The 21,304-nt window shown below is 45.4% G+C and overlaps 2 protein-coding genes across 14 annotated transcripts in view; one reads left to right on the plus strand and one right to left on the minus strand.

Annotated features, from left to right (window-relative positions):
• Window positions 1-658: 658 nt before the first annotated feature.
• On the plus strand, window positions 659-20,328 carry MMP23B (matrix metallopeptidase 23B). Of its 2 annotated transcripts, XM_074933885.1 has the most exons (9): window positions 659-1,148; window positions 4,661-4,791; window positions 7,706-7,845; window positions 11,007-11,174; window positions 16,193-16,357; window positions 16,768-16,878; window positions 17,046-17,111; window positions 18,043-18,169; window positions 19,456-20,328. In XM_074933885.1, the coding sequence occupies exons 1-9, from the start codon at window positions 978-980 to the stop codon at window positions 19,628-19,630; spliced, it is 1,254 nt and encodes a 417-aa protein (XP_074789986.1). In that variant the 5' UTR covers window positions 659-977; the 3' UTR covers window positions 19,631-20,328. The 2 variants fall into 2 exon arrangements, with proteins under 2 accessions (XP_074789986.1, XP_074789987.1); XM_074933886.1 differs by lacking the exon at window positions 17,046-17,111 and having other exon boundaries at window positions 692-1,148; window positions 19,456-20,325.
• The window catches only part of LOC141974291 (cyclin-dependent kinase 11B), a 37,985-nt gene continuing 33,374 nt past the window's right edge, over window positions 16,694-21,304 (minus strand). For all 12 annotated transcript variants that reach the window (XM_074933883.1, XM_074933881.1, XM_074933880.1 and 9 more), the window contains one exon: window positions 16,694-18,130. The gene's annotated coding sequence lies outside the window, so the exon portion shown is untranslated. The remainder of the gene's footprint in view (window positions 18,131-21,304) is intronic.

The raw sequence follows: 21,304 nt of genomic DNA on the forward strand, positions 1-21,304 counted from the left end.
CCTGGCTGTAACCAGATAGCAAAGTGATGTCAGTTCATAGCCTCTTGTTATCAAACATCTAATCCTGAAAGGCTGCGCTGGCCGGAAAGGCCAAAAAATCACAAGCACAAGATGAGAGAATTTCTGGCTAAGACTTTCAGTAGCAACTAGTGATTTTGATTTGGTGCATTAAAGGGGCCTGATTGTTCAGGGCATGCCAAGCCCCCTCCCTCTTAAAACTAGGCCCTTTGGAGTCCCCAGTCGAGACTCTTAAAATAAGGCACCCAAAACTGCCACTCACTTCTGGAAAGCTTGATCTCTGTGTCTCAGTCCCAGATCACTGAGCACTTAACTCCCCAAACCAAAACACAACGGGGTCCTTTAGGACTCTCTTGCCCATTTCCAGTAAGGAGTGAGTTGATGTTTAACTTCATCTGAGCTTTTGTAAACTGACCAAAATCTTCAAAGCAAAAAGGCTCTTGCTGCCTTCAGCCCACAGTTGCATTTTTCATTCTGCTCCTGTCAATGGCCTCTAGCAAATGACCGCTCTTCTAGCGTTAAGCATCCCTCATGAACCGTTCCCAAGGCATGATGCTGGCTTCTGGATTCATTTTTCTTCCCCTCCCCTTTTTTATTACATAAAGCTGACAACTACAGATTTGTCCCATGCTGACACTCAGCCAGTCAAATGAAGGAGTTCATGTTCATCCCAGCTTGCTTCACTTTGCTGGTTCCTCCTCCAGCCCTAACTTTCAGCTCAAGTAACATGATACTTCTTGGCAGGGGCTAATATAATCCCTAGCACATTGGAAAGCGGCTTAATGTAAAGTCTGCATTTTTTAAATTGCTTTTTGAAAGGCTGGTGGTGGTTCCACACAAATTTTGACTGCAGGGCTCCTCGCAAATGCTCCAGATGCAACTGCGAGCAGGGGGGTTACAAATACAGTCCAGAAATTGATTATTTTCCCCCCTCCCCCTTTTTTTAATTAAAGGCAGACATGGATCAAATGGAAGGACTTTCTGCAGACAGAATCAAGGGCTCTCTTTCATCTGACGAAGAGAAGCGTGGTAGATATAAATACATTGTGGGATTTTTATACCTTTTACCTCTGGTGGCTTTGTTGGCTACTCTGAAAGATCCAGTTGGAGCTGCAGCTCAGAAATCTCAGGTAGGGATGGGATCAAATTCTCAAATGCTTGGAATGGGATACAAAATAGCGTGTGTGTGTGTGTGTGTGTTGTCAACTCCAGTATCTGTTTGTATCTAGTGAGTCCCTTTTTGCAAAAGGATCTGAAAGGGAAATGAAGAACCCGAAGATTAGGGTTAGAGGCTCATTCCAGACTTCTAAGGATATGGCAGACATTTTCTTTGCTATATCCAACCAGTAAATCATCTAAATCTCTTGGTGTTTCTGTCCCACAACCTGGCATGTGGAAAAACTTCAATTTGGGAGAGAGAGCAAGTAGCCTGAGAACTCGGCTCTCCCAGCCCAGTGTGATGTGGCTCATGCATATCCCAGCCTTGTAGCAGCTGAATCAGCAGAGCTCTCTTTACTGGGAACTCTGTGGAGAGGGCTATTGCGAGATCAGAGGGTCCCCAAAGTAGTGCTGGACCCCCAGAACCCAGTAGCTGCTGCTGTGATAGATTATTCTTATTCTAGGGGCATCCATTAGCAAGGTCTTCCAAAGCAAACTGGGATTCCTGGGGAACTAAGGCAAAGATGAGGGGGCTCCCAGCAGCCAATTTGATTTTGCTGCTTATGTCCCATCATGAAAAGTCTCTCTTGCTTCCTCTCCTGTTTGTATGGATCATCGGCTGGCAGTGGTGGTTCTAAGCTATCTAGCTGCACTAGAGCTTCACTAATGGAAATGGGACTCTATGAATCGGACAGAGATAAATGGGAAAGAACTAAAGTCTCTGTAACTCGATGCGGTAAATTAGTTTAGACAAATATGGACAAACAGACTCTGCAATAATCGTAAGGGGGTGGGTGGGCAGTGTGAAATAGGTGTACACATTCATGCTATCTTTGTGTGTCTTGGACTCCATTATAATGAGTGAAGATAGTCCTGAATCAAATGCCTGGATCTGAACACCCTCAAAACCTCTGGGTATTTGAAGGCTTAACCCAGGTGGGCCCCATCTGTACAATGGGCTGAATGGCAGCCCAGGTCAGAACATTCCCAACAGGTTTAAGTTACCTCCGCTGGGTCTGATTCTCCCTTACTCTGTTACGAGGCCAGAGCTGGGGAGGACAACGTGGCTTTAAACCACATTTTTAAACTCCTTTTATCCTGGGTCAGTGTCCAGCCCCTGATGTAAGTCAGAGCAGCTTCAGGGTTGCTTTAATGTACGCTGTGCTTCCCATGAGCCCTGAGAAATAGACAATAGCATCATGTCCTCTTGCTGCACATCCGGTTTGCTCTGACACCCAGGGATTGGGAGCAGGGCAGGGATGGAGTCAAGACACGGGCTCTACACCAACTGAGGTGGCCCCCTGTTCAGGGTATTCCCAGGGAGCTGTTTCTACCCATTTTTATGGCTGCCTTACATTGCCAGAGCAGCATAAAAGGGCCCTGCCGTAACTGAGGATGGGCACCACTAGGGCCAGTGGGATTGCTCCTGCCTTAAGAAAAGCAGCTAAGGCAAAGCACAGGCACATAGGACTTGCTTAATTCATTGTCATCTGTGACCTGCTTTGAAATCCTTCGATCAAAGGTGCTGCAGAAGAGCAAAAAGTACCTGATTAGTTATCCCCCAGTCCACCTGCTCTGGTGTCCCATGCCTAGCACTGACCAATCCCTGAGCACCAAGGCAACCTTGAAGTCCTTACATTTAAAGAATTCAGTTGTTTTCAGTTACTCCCCAGAGAACAGGAATCCATGTCACAAAACTGGGTCAGACCCACAGCTGAGCTGGCGTGAGGCCTGTCTCCCCAGTGAAGACAAGTGGTGCTTCCAGGTTAGGATTCAACCTAAGGTTGGGACAAGGGAGAGAAGCCAGGTAACCTATAGTTGGTGGACCTGGCTGGTGGACACAGAAGAGACTCAGGTTCCCAGCTACAGTGGAGTCTCTTGGCCTTTTGACAGGCAATGTTAGCTAAGGGGCAGGCCGTTTTGTCTGGTAACTAGAGCATGGGCTGGTAGACAGCATGTTTGGGTTCTATCTTGCCACTGCCCCTAACTTGTTGTGTGACCTTGGGTCTGTTGTTTCACTTCTCTGGGCCTCGGCTCCTTCATGTGTAAAGTGAAGATAATTCTTGCCTTCTACACGGGGGTGTTGTGAGGCTTAATTAAGCCATGTCTGAGAATTATTAGTCGTATTGCTAATATATTGTATTATTATTGTTTTGACATCCTTGGAGCAAAGACATACAGTAAATACACAGTATATTAAGCCTGAGCATAGGAGACAGAGTTAGTAGAAGGTAGCCTTCAGGGACCAGTGTCACACCTCGTCCTTTCCCTGTCTGCCAGGAGAACTCAAAAGAGCCAGGCAGGCCTCTTGCCTAATCCAATAAAGTCAGGGACAGCAGCAAACTAAAGGGATTGCTTTTATTGTTTTTAAAGTGTCTCCAATGCTTCCAGTTTACTTTCTGGGCGTTTCAGGTCCACAATCCAACTTCATAAAGAGCTACCCCGGCACAAATGTGAGCCTGTTTGACTCATTCACCCAGTGTTTCATCTCGCATATGGATGATGCTAGAGAAAGTTGGCAAAATAAAATGAAGTGAGAACTTTCCAGGAACTACTGCGATCCCTGTGGCCACAGACTCTCAGGCTTTGACTCATTCTGGGCCACCCAGCACAAGTTAGGGCTGTACAGAGGCAGGTCTAGTAACTTACACCACTGATGTAAGGTCCCTTAGACTCCGGAGCAGTGCAACTCTGCTCTCTTTCCTTCCTGCCTGTCCCCTGTCACTAAGAACGCCCCCCAACACACACCCTTACTCCAGGGTCTGGGGGTATAGTTGTGGGAGCCACCTTTCCCAGTGGAGTTTCCTGGAGGAAATTCTCCACTGACTTTCTACTCTATAGTGGCATTAGCAGACTAGAGAATCCCGCCAATAGATGTCAGAGACAGAAATGGCTGATGAGCTCCCATCTAGTTCATCTCCTGCCAGGAGAGGACTCCTCTCTTTTGGCCATTCCTGGTGCTTTGCACCCTCTGCCTTCTTGCATAGTAACCTTTAGAGCAGGGGTGGGGAGGAGGGACAGCGGGGGAGGGGCCGGGGGCTAGCCTCCCCGGCTGGGAGCTCAGAGGCCGGGCAGGATGGTCAGCCCTTGAGCCATAGTTTGCCCACCTCTGCTTTAGAGCATTCTGAGTAGTCTGTCAAGATAAATCTTGCTGTGTGTTTTCTGTGCTAACACAGTGGAGACTCCCACACATGAATGGACTCCCTAAAACACATTCCCAGCCCCAGGCACTAGGAGGGAGTTGGTGGGGGGAAGATGAGGAGGTTGGTTTACACCAGATCTCCTCACTGGGGGTACAGTTTAGGAAGATTGCAGCATCAGACAGTCAACGCTTTGCAGTCCTACCAGAAGCATTACTGCTTTGGGAGGGACACCCAGGGGCCCACAAGTAGGTACCAACATATGCAAGTGCCCTTAAATGAGCAGGTTTAGACACGCTGCTTGAGCGGCTCCAACTCCTTTAACCTCCTGTTTGTCTTTTAAGGAAGATGCCATATCTCCTGGCTTTCAGGGGGTGAGTGCCCCAGCTCTCCCACACCTACCCCGTACACGGAGAAAACGATACACACTCACACCAGGGCAGCTGAAATGGGACCACTTCAACCTGACATACAGGTATGAACATGTGTTAACTCTGCGTGTGCCGGTTCTGCAATGTTTGCTTTGTGCCTTCCTGCATTTGACACGTACGTTTTCCAGCTGTGGATCCTTGTGCTAATTGAACTGCTTGTGAGCAGTGGACAGCTGGGAACAATTAGTCATCCGGACACACATTAGAATAGGCTCTCTTCATACAAATACTGCTAGGTCTCTCCCACGGGTTGTACAGATCATGCTCCGAGCAAGACTCATTATATAAGGAACTAATGTATGGTATGCCATTCATGGTATGATGCTTGCTAACACCTGCAGAAACCTACAGGTTTCTACTGGATTTGGTGCTGATCTGGGATGAATTCCGGGTTGACACACCTACAATTCCCTTTGACTCCATCGTGTGGTCCATTCACCCCTCCAAGGTAAACACATTTGGTCCCAGTTCACTCTGGATGGGCTCAGCACTGGCTGAACTGCTCTCTGTGAAGTTGTTTGTAAAATTCTCCTTGTCTTCAATGGGAGCAGAGTTAGTCCAGCACGAAAACTCTCTGAGCTCGTGGCAGAAGTTGAACGTTATCTTTCAGATTAGATCCTAAAAACCAAGATCTCATAGGATGGTAGAATTACCTGGCACTTCTCATAAGAATGGAGGGTTCACCTCAATATCAGTGGCCAAATTTCCTACCCACAAACGTGACCGTCCAGAATATTGCACACCAGCTGGCTGCACTGCTCCGCTTCAGAAGTGGCTGTACTTTGGTGACACGTTGTAGCTGTAAAGGGAGTGATGATCTGTTCTGGACGGGGTGGAGCGATATACATGTACAATGATGATGGTATTTTCCTTTGTGAAATAAGCAGGCTGCTTCTGCCAATAGCTCAAAGACCAAGTATCTGTGGAACCAAAAGATAATAAGGGACCTAATTCACCACTAGTATAAGCCGGTGCAAGTCCTTGGACTTAGTGGTGATGTACCAGGTTGCAGCAGAGAAAATGGCCTTGTGTGCGCTGCACAATATGTGTCATATAGACTCCAACAGGAGAGCACACCCCAAACTTCAGTCAAAACAATGCTCTCTGGAATGACACAATCCTAAATCTATAGGTCAGCTCCTCTGCTGGTGTGAGCTGACATAGCTCCAAAGTTGTGCTGAATGACACCACCTGAGGATCTAGCCCTTTCTTGTTACTTTCTGGCCTCACTGCAATAACTGAAATTGCAAAGTGTTCAGCTGTTAGGCAAAATGCCCCCTGAAATCACCAATGGATGAATAGCTTCTGACCTGCCAATGTGTGCCCATCAGTGAGGCAGGCCAAGCATGATGGACAATGGCATTGATGTCCTGACGGATGCTTTGCCTCTTTGGGATGCTGAGGAGCAGTAAGCAGACGTGCTGGATGGTGGGGGTCTGTTGAATGTTTCTCACGTACGTTAGCAGGAGTGTAGACACAGCAAGCACAGTGCAGCGAGTGTGCCTGGGGAATCCCTCCGGAGCCAGCTGAGGCCTGGTAGGTGTGACCATGCCATTCTGGTGAACCTCAGGCAGCAGGCCAGGGGTCCGGATGTGGTTTGTACCTCAGCCTTGGCAGGAGTCCTCAGGTGTTGCTGAAGAAAGGTCCCTTGTTAACATCCTGGCTGAGAGGGGAGGGCGCCCTTCTGGGAACGGCGCCCTTCTGGGAACTCCTGAGGCGGTTAAAAGTTTATTCAGTGTAATATGTGGTGACAACCACCCCTTTATGATACACCCCCTGCATCTAGCGAGTCCTTTAAAGTACAGCAAGCCCTCTCTGAAGTGATTTGCCAAGGCAGCAGCTGCTTAGCAGACGCAGGTCTAACCAGATTAGTCTCAGAGACCTGAAAGTGGCCTCTGGCAGCAGGGAATGCCTGTCGTAGCCTCCACTCTGCATTAGGAGGAGGGTTGTTTTGGGGCAGGGAGAGTCTTGCTCCAGCTGGGAGGCTTCCCAGACCAGGACTGAAATGGATGGGAAAGTCTCTAAACCAACAAACAAGAAAGGAAGGAGGATCCAGTTATATTGGCATTACTTTGATGTAGGCAGCGGAGAGGAGTGGGGCTCTAGCTGCCTGTGGCTCTCAACCAGCCCCTTTCACCTACACAGGAGCTACGGAATGGGAGTTCCTGAGGCACTGAGAAAGGGGTCGAGTGGACATTTCAGTGTGAGCAGCAGGCACAGACTGGCACTCCCTGCTCAGTCTAGTAGTGCCACTACCTGGTTTCCCTGGGTAGCAGTTCCATCTCGCTCCTTCAGCCACATAGCTGTCTCACTGCAACTTGTCCCATGTTCCCCTTCTCCCCAGCACCCACTGAACCATCCCGGTCAGCACTAGGTCAAATCCCCCAGCAGCCATTGTGGGGTCCTTTTCCCCACAGCCTGGCTCTTGGGGTCGTAGACTGTCCTAGGTGCACAATTGTCATTGTCACCTTGTCCAGTCACTGGTGGCGAGCTGCTGGCCAGTCCTTCCAAATGGACAGTAGAGGTCAGTGCCGGCCACCAGCCCAGACAAATAACCAGGGATGCTGCAGAACAGCACAAATGCCCCGGCTCCCTTCAGCCCCTGAGCAGAGCAGTGAAAAGCCAGAGCCTGCTGTAGCATGGGCAAGAATTAAGAGCCATTAACTTGTTGGCTCCATGTTGCCCACCGAGCATTGTGGTATCTCCTCACTGCACAGATTAAAGAGTTAATCACCCTAATTAAACTATCTGCTATTCTGCAAATAGGGCCTGCTCTGAACCCATAAAGTCAATGGAAAGGTTTTCACTGATTGCAATGGGCTTTGGACTAGACCAATAGTCTAGTTCAGTGAAACTCTTTAAGAAGGGAACCTTTCCAGGTGAGCAGTACAGGAACCTTCAGTTGATGCAGGAGGATAGTCTGGGATCTGTCTAAAGCCAGTCTGTGTCTCTTTGCAGAATCGTGTCCTTCCCGAGAAACCTCATTAATGAAAGTGACACACGGAAGGGGTTGGCAGCTGCTTTCCGAATGTGGAGCAACGTTTCACCATTCAACTTCAAGGAGGTGCCACCCAACTTGTCTAGTGACCTGGAAATAGGTAGGTCTGCAAGGACCCTGAGGTCCTGCACTAAAGAGAGTGGGCTCTGGCACTAGGGGATGTTCTGTCTCCAAAAGGGGGTCTGTGTTCCTTGGAGCATTTGGTTTGCAGAACTTTTGGGGTGAGACCCAGGAGTCCTGCAACTGGAATGCTCCTCCCCACAGCACAGGCTGGACCACACCCTCTGGCTGGTATTGGTGATGCAGCCCCAGACCTTCGGTGCACCTGCCTTCCCTCTGGGAGGAATCTAACTTAGTGTATTCGGCAAGAGAAGGGGCTATAATATTTATCACTTCCCTAGCGCCTGCTATCTAGGGAGCTCAGAGAGTGAAACCTCCCAACACCCCTGTGAAGCAGGATTATCCCCATTTCAGAGATGCGGAAACTGAAGTACAGAGAAGTGAAGTGACTCTCACCCAAAGTCACAGTGAGTCTGTGGCAGACCCCAGAATAGAGCACAGTTCTCCTGGATCCTAGACCGGTATGCTGACTGGTAGCCATGATGCCTCCTGGTATTTTATTTATAGAGAAATCCTAATAGCACTCCACATGCCCCAGGAGGAAGAACACCTCAGCAGTATTCTCCCTACTGTTCAGCCTGCTTCCTCTTCCTCATGCAGAGCAAGGTCTACCTGTATATTTATATCACACTCGTCCCCATGGTATCTGAGCTGCTCTTACAGGTACAAACACACTAACTGAAGAGGAAGTTCAATACAGCTTCTCCTTCTCTGGGCTAGCAGTGGTGCCTAGTGAACAGAACACTGGACTGGGACTCAGGTGACCTGGGCTCTATTCCCAGCTCTCCCATTGGCCTGCTGGTGTCCTGGGGCAAGTCACTTCACTTCTCTGTGCCTCAGGTTTGCCATCTGTGAAATGGGGATAATGATACCTCCTTTGTAAAGTGCCTTGAGATTGCCAAATGAAAAGTACTGTACAAAAGCTAGCTATTATTATTCTCTCTCCCCACCCTGCTAGCTCTCCAGGTACTCCAGACCATTCTTTAAATCCGATTAGTTACGCCTTAACTCTGGTTCCTTTCTCACCATCCACTGTGCAGTCCCTTGCAAAACCAGGCCTCAGGTTCAACCTCAAGGATTCGGCTGCACACTGGTGGGTTGCTTCAGCTCCTGCTTCCTTGTTTATCTCTACAGATCTTACTGAGCCATTTCCCTTCTCAGCTGCTATGCAGGTTCACTGGGTGCCTTTCTGAAGCTCTCAGCCCTGGGCAATCACAATGCAGTTTTTAATCCTGGATCATCTGGTTAGTTTCACATTCTAGATGTAAATTCCTTTAAGGATTTATGGCCTATGGGAGGCATGATAATTCCTTCCTGTGCAGACTGCGGTGTCTTCAGGATTTCCAGCAAAGTTTCCATTGTTTTGCAACATGTTTCTCGCTCTGCTATTGTGTGACACCACCTGAAAGCAGATGATCCACTTCCCCAGGGGCCTTGCCTAACAGAGCGAAATGCTGCCACGTAGGAGCTCCACAGAGCCCTATTCCAGCAGGCACCTATTAAGAACTGCATGATATGTAACTAGAGCGCAGGCCTGAGAGCCAGGTTCTGCGCAGTGGCCTGGAGCAAGTCACTTAACCTCTCCATGTCTGTGTTGTCCCCATTTTAAATCTGGATTTAACACTTATCTGCCTCCCAGAGGCATTTGTAAAGAGCTTTGGATGGACATTCGTTGCAGGCAAGTGGTTATAACTAAATAACCCTTTATAAGTAGCAGCAGCTCAGCAAAGGAGTTCAAATTATGGCCTGGGCACTATTGTAAAGACTTGGTCCCAGCCCGAGGATCTTTGTATGGCTTTAGATGATCATACCTCGCCCTTCTAGGCATAGGCGCTGACTCCATGGGTGCTGCGGGGCTGGAGCACTCAAGGGGAAAAATTGGTGGGTGCTCTGCACCCACCGGCAGCTCCCCCCCACCCCCCCGCTTGTCTCTGCCTCCTCCCGAGAGCTCCCCCGTGTCCTGCCTCTCCCCCTGGCTCCCAGCGCTTGCGCCACGAAACAGCTGTTTCACATGGCAAGTGGTGGGAGGGAGGGGAGAGTAAGGGGAACGCAGCGTGCTCAGGGGAGGGAGGCAGGGCTGGGGAGGGGGTCCAGTGGGGCAGAGACGGGGTCGGGGGGGGGGGCACGAGCACCCACTAGCACCAGGAGAAGTTGGGGCCTGTGCTTCTAGTGCGTATTTCATCTCTAGATCTCAAAGCTCTTCACAAAGTTTCCCCAGTTTACAGATGGGGAAACTGAGGTGCAGCAAAGCAAGTTGTTGATCCACCCAGCAGGCCAGTGACAGAGCCGGGAGTAGAACCCAGATTTCCTGAGTATCAGTCCAGTGCCCTAAATGCTAGGCCACCCTTATTGCAGAGTCTCCATCAGCTGTCAGTAGTAGCAGAATTGATAGTCTCCTCCCAGACCTCTAGGCGGTAGCTAGAGAGCCCATTGCGGACATGGGAGGGCTCACTCTTGGGAAAACATGGAAAGATTCTGACACTGCCTCAATCACTAAAGTAATTTCCCTGTGGGAAACCTGGATTAAGCAGAGGCTACGGGCTTGTATGCCAGACTGGTGCGTGTAGTAGCCCTGTACAAGACACACACAGAGAAAGACCAAAATAATCCAAGCTGCATTAGATGACTTAGAGTAAAAGTTCACATAGCTTCTTATAGGAGTGCAGAAAGCAGTTGTTGACCAGAATGGGTGAGTGGGTAGAGATCGGGCGCACTGGGATAGGGGAAGTGGTTTCACGTGACGGGAGGTGGGCATGTTGGGCTGTGGTTGCTGGTGTCCATACAGTGCTTAGGCTTAGCATTTGATGGATTGGGTCAGTGCCTCCTCCTCAGTGCCCTGATTAAAGAAGTAGGAGTTTCCACTTGGTGTTGAAACAGGAGCTCCTCTCTGAAGGGAAGCTTAACTTGTGTCCTTTGGAGACCACCCTGAATCCAATGTCAGCCCAAACACTTCAGAGTTGGACCTGGTTTGTATTATTCAACCCTCATTTCTAACTGTCTCTTTAAGTTCGGTTTTCCTTTTGTGCATCTGTAGGATGGAAAACTTACATGTTAGAATATGTCCCTGAGACTCTTGTTCATTCAGTCCATGCATGTATGAAGTATACTGACTAGTCTCACTCTATGTATTCTCTTTCACAGGCTTCTATTCCATAAATCACACTGATTGCCTGGAGTCACTCATCCATCATTGTTTCGATGGGACAACAGGGGAGCTCGCCCATGCTTTCTTCCCCAAAAATGGGGAAATCCATTTTGATGACCATGAATATTGGATATTGGGAAACACCCGGTTCAGCTGGAAAAAGGGTATGTAACTTGTCTCCAAGGGGATCTACATCTTCCAACAGACTGATTGCATCTTTCCACAATGATGTTGCTCACTCTTCTCAAAATCCTGAAAGGTTCACAAGACACAAATGCCAATGGAGTAGGTTGTTGTTAGGGAGGGACCCATGTTGCAAAGTCTGGTTCCAGACTGAAACTTCCCCAGCACTCAGAGGGATTTTGAACCTATTTTTAGTTGTTATGGAGGCACAGTATCAGTGTCATAATTAAGTCTGCAGGAGCCATTATTTTCTAGATAGATATTACCTTTGATGGACCAACCTGGCGCATGCTACTGACCTATAAAAGGGGTTTCACCCCATCAGTTCAAGCCTTTAGAAGATGTTTCCAACCATGATCCATTTTTCTCAGTGTGTATGGAAGGGGGTGATGAACCTGCAGCTAGCTAGATTGCTTTGATATCCATTGTCCCTGCAGAAGGAGAGGCATTACTGACTTCATGAGACTGTGATGGAATGGAATGTATAACTTTATTAGGGGTTTACTGCTGTAGGGGCCAATATCTACCCACCTTCCTCACGCAAAGTCTCAGCAGCTTGAATAGAACTGCTTGTGTAAGGTGAGCAAGATTTGGCCTTAGGTCTTTATTTAGGTGCAGATTTTCTCACTGTTTAATCAATACTGGGAGAGACAAAAGGAAAGTTTGGTGTGATTTTTGTGGCTGTTGGTATTGCTGTCGTGTGACTGAACTCCAGCCAAGGAATATTCTCGTTTTGGTGGCTGTTCCAGCTCTTTCTGAGTAATTCAGTGGGCTCCAACCACATTACAAATAATCAGGACTGGCTTCAGTCCAAGCAGCTGTGCTATCTCTGGGGAGGGCCACGTTATGTTACTTAGATTTCTTGGCATGGTTGTTCACATTTTTGTTGTCCTCTGTAACCAGCTTTCCTGCATACATGGTCATTTTCAAGCTTGTGGGCACCTAAAGTTATCTTGGTTATTTTTTTTTTTTAAACAATGTCTAAAGTAACATTAAATTGCAAGCAGATGGTCCTGACCAGTCAGCAAGCTCATTTCATAAGGCAAATGTTATATTTCTTTGAAGTTAAGTTTTTTGTTTGTTACCAAAAAAGCAGGGTAGGAGAAGCTTTAGAAATGTATCCTGTGTGTTCCTGTTTTTTATCATTTTAGCAGAAGGTCTTTTATCTCTTTTGTGTGTGTGTGTGAGAACACGTGTTCTGTAAGTGTAAGTAATATTACATATATGACACATCTGTGCATGTGTATGTATGCTAAGATGTTTTTAAGTGACTGGTGATTCTGGGTTTCCAACTTGAGACCTCTTAGAGGGACTTGACTTTTCAGAGAGCCATGCTCTATTCTTCCTGACAATCAGGGTCATTATAGTACTTCCGATTAGGCAACCAAAATCTCTAGTTGCTTTCAAAAATATTGACATTTTATTTACACCACACTATTTTCAATTCACAAAAAAGATCATAACATGACCAAACAGATGACATGTAAGTGAAAGACTGGGAACACCAAGGATGGAGAGGAATTACTTATGGCTTGTCTCTATGGGGACACTTGGGAAAGTCAGGGTATGTCTGCACTACAGAGACTACACTGGCATAGCCCTGTAGTGTAGACACAGCCTATGCTGACAGAAGGGGTTTTTCTGTCGGTGTAGGTACACAATCTCCCTGAACAAAAAACTTGAACTTTTAGGTCACCATAGCTACAGCTATAAGGCATATGAAAAATTCAGAGCCCTGACCAAGGTAGCTATGCCAATTTAGCTGCATCTACACTGGGGGTTCTTTGATGGAAGAATGCTTTTGTCGATGTAGCTACTGTCAGTCAGGGAGGCGGTGTTCCTATACTGATGGAATAATCCCATCCATCAGTATGGGCTGTCTCTGCACTTTGGGATTATGCCAGCATAGCTATAGTTGATAGTCTCCATAGTGTAGATGTACTCAATGTCAGCTGTGTCAATGAAAGCCTTACTTCATTGTCATAGCTGTGTCTACACCTGGTGGTTACATCGCCAAGGGGTGTGTGGCTTTTTCACACCCCTGACCAATGTAGCTATGCCAATATAACTCTTCAGGGTAGACCAGGCCTTAATTTGAATTAGCTTCTCAAGTAGATTAGTTAAATCATATTAAAACCCTGTATGTATGCTCTCATTCAGAATTAAAGCAACCTTAGTTTGGTTTAGTTTAATTCACTTTGAAATTAAAGCCGCTTTAATTCTGAATGTGTGTGTTTCCACACGGATTTAATTGGTTTAACTAATCCACTTTAAATGTACAGCGTTTTAGTTAATTCAGATTAATTTTTCCCAGTGTAGATGAGCCCTTAGATAGAAGTAATGGGATACAATTAAGAGAGGGAAAATTTAGGTTTGCTATCAAGGAAAATATCCTGCTGGTGAGAGTTACTGGGCTAGAATAATCTCCAATGGGAAGTAGTGGAAGCACTTGTAACATGTTATAGTTAAACTGGATAAAGCACTAGAAATAGTTCTGCAGTGATGGGGGAAAAGACAAGGGATGACTTGCACTTCTGTGCACAGGGCCAGCACAGACCTATACACCGTCTAATTCCCACTTAGGCGTACAGCAGGCACACAACATCAGAGTGCTTAACCAGTGTGAAATGGGAGGGTCAGATTGGCAGAAAATTGGACAGTTGTTGGACCACTTCTGAAGGTGGAAGTCAGACTGAGTGCAGCAGCAGCAGCATGAGAGTCTCCTAACTCCCTGCCAATATCAGCTCTGTTCTGGAGAGGGTAGTTCAGGCTCTGCGGTCAGCCTGGGTCTCTCTTCTGAGGCTGCCTGCCAGGGGTCAGATATGGGTAACAGTTTTTTTATGTGGACACTGGTCCAGTGGCTTACAGCTCATTACGGTCACTGTGCATCTGAATTGTTGCCTTCAGCTAAAAGATCCTGCATCCTACTGCTAAAGTAAGGTAGGAATTAAATGATGTATACGGTCTGGTGCTGGCCCTCTGCACAGGGGTGAATTTCACCCCTAATCCTTTCCCAGCCACTGCAGAATAATTCCAAGTGCTTTTTTACATCTTCAGGACGAGGATTTTTGGATTTTGACTTTTTAATTTTAACCCGTTGCGAAGTATGTCACATGCTTACAGAGCTATAGAAAAAACAACAAACAGCTCAGACAACAGGGTTATGAAACCAGTTGGGAGAGAGAATTTCAATGATAATCCAAAATGACTTGTAACAACATTTTTTCCCTCAAAGCACAAGGAAATAGAAACTAGACCAAAACAAAACCCCAGACAAACCTTCCAGGGACTAAGGCTGTTTGTAAGGCATTTAAAGCAGGAATGTCAATGTATATTCAAAGAGAGATGGAGCGAGGGTGGTCACGTTACAAGATTCTCTAACATTTGTATTGGGGGAGGGGAGAAAAAACCACACAAACCCTGAGCTGAAGATTAAATGCATTCCATGGCAGCGTGATGGTGATACTAAAAATCCGATGTTCATATTTTATGGGTGTTGTCTGCTAGCCAGCAAACCGTATACTTATCAACTGGTAACTTGTTTTTCTGCAAACGGCTGCTGGTACAACGTTAACCACATTTGGGTTTGCAGTAGTTACAGTGGGTGAGTGTTTGTCGTCCCCCCTCCACCACGAAGGTGGCAGAATCCAGAAAGATATCCGCACAAACCATGAAGCTCCCTAAAAGCTATTTAGAGGAAACAAGAGGTATCGCAGTAAATTTCTTAGCCACATCAGGAATGATGGGTACCAAGTGAGGAACAGGGTAAATCTGTCAAGGGTTCAGAGCACGAGGGGAACTGAAGAGTTCAAGTTCCTAGCTGAGGGCAAGAAGAGCTGTGTGTGTCACAATTCAATTAAAATCGTCATTCCCAAGTCTCAGGGTACAAAGGGTGGTTCTGGGGCTCAGGCCTCGGCCTGGGACAGGAAGTTGGGAGACTGGAATTTTATTCCTGGCTCTGCCACAAACTCCTAGACCTGATTTCCCACTCTCACTGGTTTGGCAGCAACGTAACCCCATTGACTTCAGTAGAGATGCTTCTGAGTTGCAGTGACTTGAATGAGAGGAGATCCAGTCCCTGTAATTGCTTGCCTTCAAAACAGCAATGATGATACTGATGTTGCTGCAAGGCTGACTTCACTAATGTTTGTAAAGCACACAGTGCTCCTCAGATGGACGATTCTTCAGAAGGGCTGCAATATCTGGGTGCACCGATGCAAATTAACATCATAATAGACAGGGATGGAAGATTCTCTCATCCACCATCGAAAAGTGCCTTGAGACACAGCCAAAAAACAAAGGTAAACCAGCATTTCCAGAGACTCCCATTTAACGCATTAAGCAAATTTGTACGATGTGCTCTTTCTCTGAGCGCTGCTCTAGTTCAACCACAAATTGACTTGATGCAGAAATTGTTGGGTGAGATTCTCTGGCCTGTCTTATGAGTAGATGATTATCATCATCCCTCTGTTAAAATCTATCCATCTCTGCTGCTAAGTCTCCAAGAAGTTGCAGTTCAATTCTACATCTTAAGGGGATGCTAAGGTCAGTAGGAGTTTTATCCCCAAGTGTACGGAGAACAATCAAAACAGTGTGCTTTGTACATGTGTAAATGGCTAATGGTTTCATCCTTAAATGATCATGTCCTAGTTAAGCATGATGCTGTAGGAATAACAAGGGAGAATGTTGCCAGAAACACATTGGCCTAGTCATGCTGGGGTTTTGTCCTGATTTCAGGCACAAATGTAGCAGCTCTAATGTAAATTCTTACAGGCAAAGCTGCTGTTTGCACAGTTCATGAAACCAGGGTACGAGCTGCTGGTGCAAATATCCACTGTTGATGCACCGGAGATGGAATTGGGGCAAATCCCCAGATAAAACAATTCCTGAACAAAGTCTGAAATTGCGTCCTGACTGAGCTGAATCCATTGTTATACTTTAAGGTGAGTGAACAGAACCATGCTGTGTAACTTCTGCTGCTGTTCTTTTCCTCTCCCAGGTGTTTGGCTTACAGACCTCGTACATGTAGCAGCTCATGAAATTGGACATGCCCTGGGACTCATGCACTCCCTGAACTCTAATGCCCTGATGCACATCAATGCCACTTTAACTGGGAAAAAGACCATCTCCCAGGATGACATGTGGGGGATTTACAGACTCTATGGTGAGATGAGAGGAAAGGGTTTGTTTCTTGTAGTTGTTAGTGTAAAGAGCACCAGACTAAAGGCCTGATCCTGAGCAGCACTGATTTCCTGATGCCTATCATGGCTTCAAAATGACATGGGAATAGTGGGTCAGAGCCTCACCTAGTGTCGTAGCTCTATTGAAGTCAATGGGATCAGACCTTCAGCTGGGGCACATTCACAGTTCCACTGAGGGTCCAGCCTAGTGCATTCACTTCATGCCTGTTGTTAATTAATGTAAATACAGGGAAGTGCACACTTCTTATGTTCTCATTTAAGGCTGATTCCTACCCATGGCAGATCAAGCTCACACAATGTGATCCAATGTTGTTTTATTGCACATCACTTTCTTTCACATACAGAACTGGCACTTTGTCTCCTTTCATTTCAGGCTGCACAGACAGACTATTCGTATGTCCATCATGGACTCGGAAAGGTTTCTGTGAGACTCGTAGGAAGTTGATGAAAAAGCACTGTCCGTCCAGCTGTGATTTCTGCTATGGTATCAGCTCCTCTTCCAGGGTTAAGGGTCATAAGAGTTGACAGAGGGACAATGTTAATTGTGTGAGCTATCTGAATGTTAGTGACAAATAACAAGACTCTTCCAGACCAAAGGATTCAGCAATCAGTGATGCTCCTAACACCCTTGCTTTGCCTATTGCATTTCAGCCCCAGGACATGGACATAAAGACACCAGGGCATGTTGTCTAGAGTATGGAAAAGTCTGCTGTCCTGGTCAGTGTTCCTCCTCTCTGATTTAACTTTATCCCAAGACCCTGAGAGTTTGTGAACACAAGAATTGTTCCATGTGCCTTGTGCTGCTTCCCTATCAGATCCTCTTGAGGGCAAAATTCAGAGGTGAGGTATTTAGTAGCATACTTTACATGGTGAGGTGGGAAAGTTGTCAGCTAAAGTTGGTTAGTCTAACTTACACTTGACCCTCTAGATCTAACCCATCCCTTTGGAAATCTGAAACCTGGTAATTGCTTTGTTAAACAAATTTCAGGCTATTCCCCCATCTTATCAGAGAGGAAAAAGTATGTCATTAACTGCACAGTTACTACACCTTGGCTTTGAAGAATGCAAGCCGATAGTTAGTGCTGAATTGCAGATTAGGTGTCATTTGTTAATCGTGCCTGCTACAATGCAGTAGGAACATATTTGTGAGCCTGGACTAAAGGAAAGAGGGCACTTGGGTTGTGTACCTCTATTCAGACTAATAACAAGTATGTCTTAGAACAGCATTTCAATGACAGTGATTATACTTTATGTAAACTGTTTCCCTGCACAGATTGTCATGTGAATCCAGGACCTAGGATAAACCTTCCTCTTCCCCTCTACCCCCCCCACCGAAAAATCAGCAAATATCATGAGACTTGCGCTAAAATCACAAGTGTTGGCAAGGCTGTGGTGATAGAAAAAAGTCCACCAATGTCATCTTGTGCCATGTAAATGCACTGAGAGGATGTTATTTGTCTATGGAAATTATGATAAAGTAATGCCTTTCCAATACTTGCTTATTTAGGAGGAAGCTTTGAAGAACTACTATACAGAAAAGGAAATCTAAAAGGCAGTGTGGTTCCTCAAAAATACTGTTATCTTCAGCAATGCTTTCCAATGGCATAAACTGACTTAGCTATTTTTTTTCCCTCCTTCTGGTGGACAGAATTCCCTTTTCCAACAGTAGCGCCAACTCTTCCTCCACTCAGGACGAAAACCAAGATTGTTCCTGAAGGCAGGAATGTCACCTTTCGCTGTGGACAGAAGATTATTCATAAAAAAGGCAAAGTTTAGTAAGTGCTCTTCCCCCATTCCAATCATTTGGGACACGCTGCATTTTACAGACAAAAACAATATCAGACATCCAGAAATAATGCTCTGAGATGGGTTTTTCTTTGAATTAGTAGTGATTTTACTGGAGTAAACAGTGTTCAGAACACTTTTCCTTATGGAAGTGACACTACAAAGTAGCAGTTTAGTCTGAGACCCATGGATTTAAGGCTTCTCTTTATAGCCATTAAAATTACAATGTATCATTTATTATTTGCATTGCAGTAGTATTTAGGAGCCCCTGTCACAGAGTGAGATGATGCTGCACAGAACAAAAATACATGTTTTACACTTAAATTGTGAGGGACTAAGAGAACAACAAACAATGTAGAATTTAACCCACCAGGGAATGCTAGAGCCCCTCCTCTCAATATGGATGGGATGCTTTACTGAATGCAACAGTTAGTGTCAGGTATTATTGGTTTTAAATTTTTTAAAGAACCCAGAATCTATGTGCAACACTATCAGATAGAATGTCTCTCTTGCACTTTAAATAGTAGGAACAATAACTCTAACCCCTAGGGAAATTTTCTGGTCTATGTTATATTAGAGGTTAGAGTAGATTATCACAATGGTCTGTTCTGGCCTTAAATTGATGAATCTATAAAATTAATACTACTTTCAACCTATTGTGGCAAGTAACAAAGATTAGAAGGGGAAAAAAATCCTTATTTTTCACTTGGATACAATGTGCATGACAGGGCTGTCTCTAGTCATTTTCACTGTCTCCCTGGGTCTTTCACAGGACAGAGCATGAGAATTGTTTTTTAAATATGATAAAATCACAAATACTGCCAGGAGGACTCAAATGGGGTCCTACTTATAACTCATTTTTAAAATGTATTTAAAGATGCAGATAAACTGCGAAGTGCCTAACTCCCACTGATTTCAAGGGGAATAGAGTACCTAACCTGCTTGGATGTTTTGAGAAGGTCAGTGGCACCTAACTACCTTTGTGGGTCTGGGTCTGGCCCTAACGAACTTATGAAAATAGAATTTAGGGGCTTAAGTGATTTAGATCCAGATCTTCAAAAGGTATTTAGCTGGGAGTTAGGCATGTCTGAAATTGCCACTAGAAGAAACCTAAGTCCCTAGGGAGGTAGAAGCTTTTGAAGTTTAATCTACTTTTCAAATTGGTCTTGTCTGTGCTATGATACAACCCCAATACAAATTCTTATTACTGACCAGCCCCTTCAATGCACTTTGATCTATGCTGTGTGTTTAACTTTCACTATTTTCCTTATGACAGCTGGTACAAAGATAAGGAGCTTCTGGAATACTCATATCCAGGTTACTTAGCCTTAAATGATGACCACATGAGCATTATTGCCAATGCAATTAACGAAGGAACCTATACCTGCATTGTGAAGAAAAAGCAAAGAATCCTGACTACCTATTCCTGGAGGATTAGGGTTAGACACTAACAAGGGTCTTGAATGAGGACATCAGTTATGGCTAGTTAAGTTTCAGACAAAAATCCCATCCTCTTCTGCATTTTATGTTTAACCTCCAGCATAGAACTCAGCTGCTACCAGGGGAGGGGCAAGAAAGTTGGACACTGGAGAAATTTTTCCAATGATCAAGAGTTTACTATCAAGTACATGCTGCTGCAAAAGAGGGGAAAAAAATCTTGAAGCCAAGATGACCCAGGTAATTGTAGATCATTTAAAAACTAACCACTCCGCTGTATTAATGGAACCTGGATTTAGAATAAAAATGGGTCACCAGCTTGATGTTGCAATAGCTTTGGATATAAACAAAAGGACTGGTTAATGTTCCAGGGTTTGTCATGCTGTCAAGCATTTCTTTGTACTTTAACTTTCTAAAATGCCAATATATGGCATCAGAGGGGCTTGAAACAAAAGACTAATCCCTGGCTGTATTCTACATGGATGCTGTTATTTGAGCACTGAAGGAATGGGGGAGGTCTAACTCTAGAATGAGCTTTTTCCAGGGAAAATTTCTCTAATTCCAAATGTTACATAACTAAAATAGCCAGGGAATGTGTCTTCCCCCATAAATGTTTCTGTGATTTGTATTTATCACAATGTGTTGTTTACCTCTGTCTGTAGCTTCCAAGCCTGCATCAGATGTCATTCTTAGATAACAAGTTACCAATAAATCACTAAAATAACTATGGAAGTGCTTTTGTTTCTTGGATCAATTAAACATCTGATGGATAATGGGACAACCCCACATCAGACAGCAACAGGGCATTGCTGTTTCTAGACAAAAACTATTCCTTGGTTTTAATGCATACATCATTGCTGATTATGTATTATTCATCTCCTGTAAGTTCTATAGGTCAACTAAAGGACAGAGCCTTAGCTCCCCTGCAGTCAAGTTTACAGTGGCTAAGTTGCTTTATATCAGTCTAGGGTATGGCTCAAAGTAGGCCCTGTTCATCTTTCTACCACATTCCTTCCCCCCACCAAGACATAGGAACTATACTACTGCACTACCATTTACAGCTGGCTTAGAATAGAGTGTTCTCTGCCTGCAAACTACCTTCTTCCAGAGGGCTTTTCCCTCTCTCCGCTCATGGAGTCCACTGCCAATGACTGGTTGGTCCCTGCAACAAGTTTATCCTGTCCTGTTTTAAATGACTCAAGAACTAGGCTTTCCACCACTGCCCTTAGCTGTTCTACAGTCAAATAGACCTTAGAATTTGAGCACAGAAAAGACACCTGAAGGATAAAGTGTGAATCATTATTTTTGCTCTAAGAATTTGATGGTCAGGTAAAGGCCGCCAATAATATTACGGAAGTGCTGAAAACTCCTGTGTCTTTAAGAGGAGTTCCCCTTTTCTCACCCACCACCCGTTTTTTATCTAGGGCTACATAGATAGTCAGAAATGGTACATCAGAAGCTATTCAGCCCAGAAGCTCACATTTGCTTTCTCTGCTGCCATACTTCATTGCCAGCTACTATCCTGGCTGTTGTCTATCACCATGTGGACATTGCTGCTTTCCTAGAAGTTTCCCATTGACCATACATTTCCAAACTCATTTTAAAATAGTTCTAACACCCATCATATTTACTGCCCTGCCCTCATTGATGTTTGTAGTTGCCAAATGTAAAATATTCACATTTAACTA

Source organism: Natator depressus, chromosome 18 (genome assembly GCF_965152275.1).
Source record: "Natator depressus isolate rNatDep1 chromosome 18, rNatDep2.hap1, whole genome shotgun sequence".
Taxonomy (NCBI): domain Eukaryota; kingdom Metazoa; phylum Chordata; order Testudines; family Cheloniidae; genus Natator; species Natator depressus.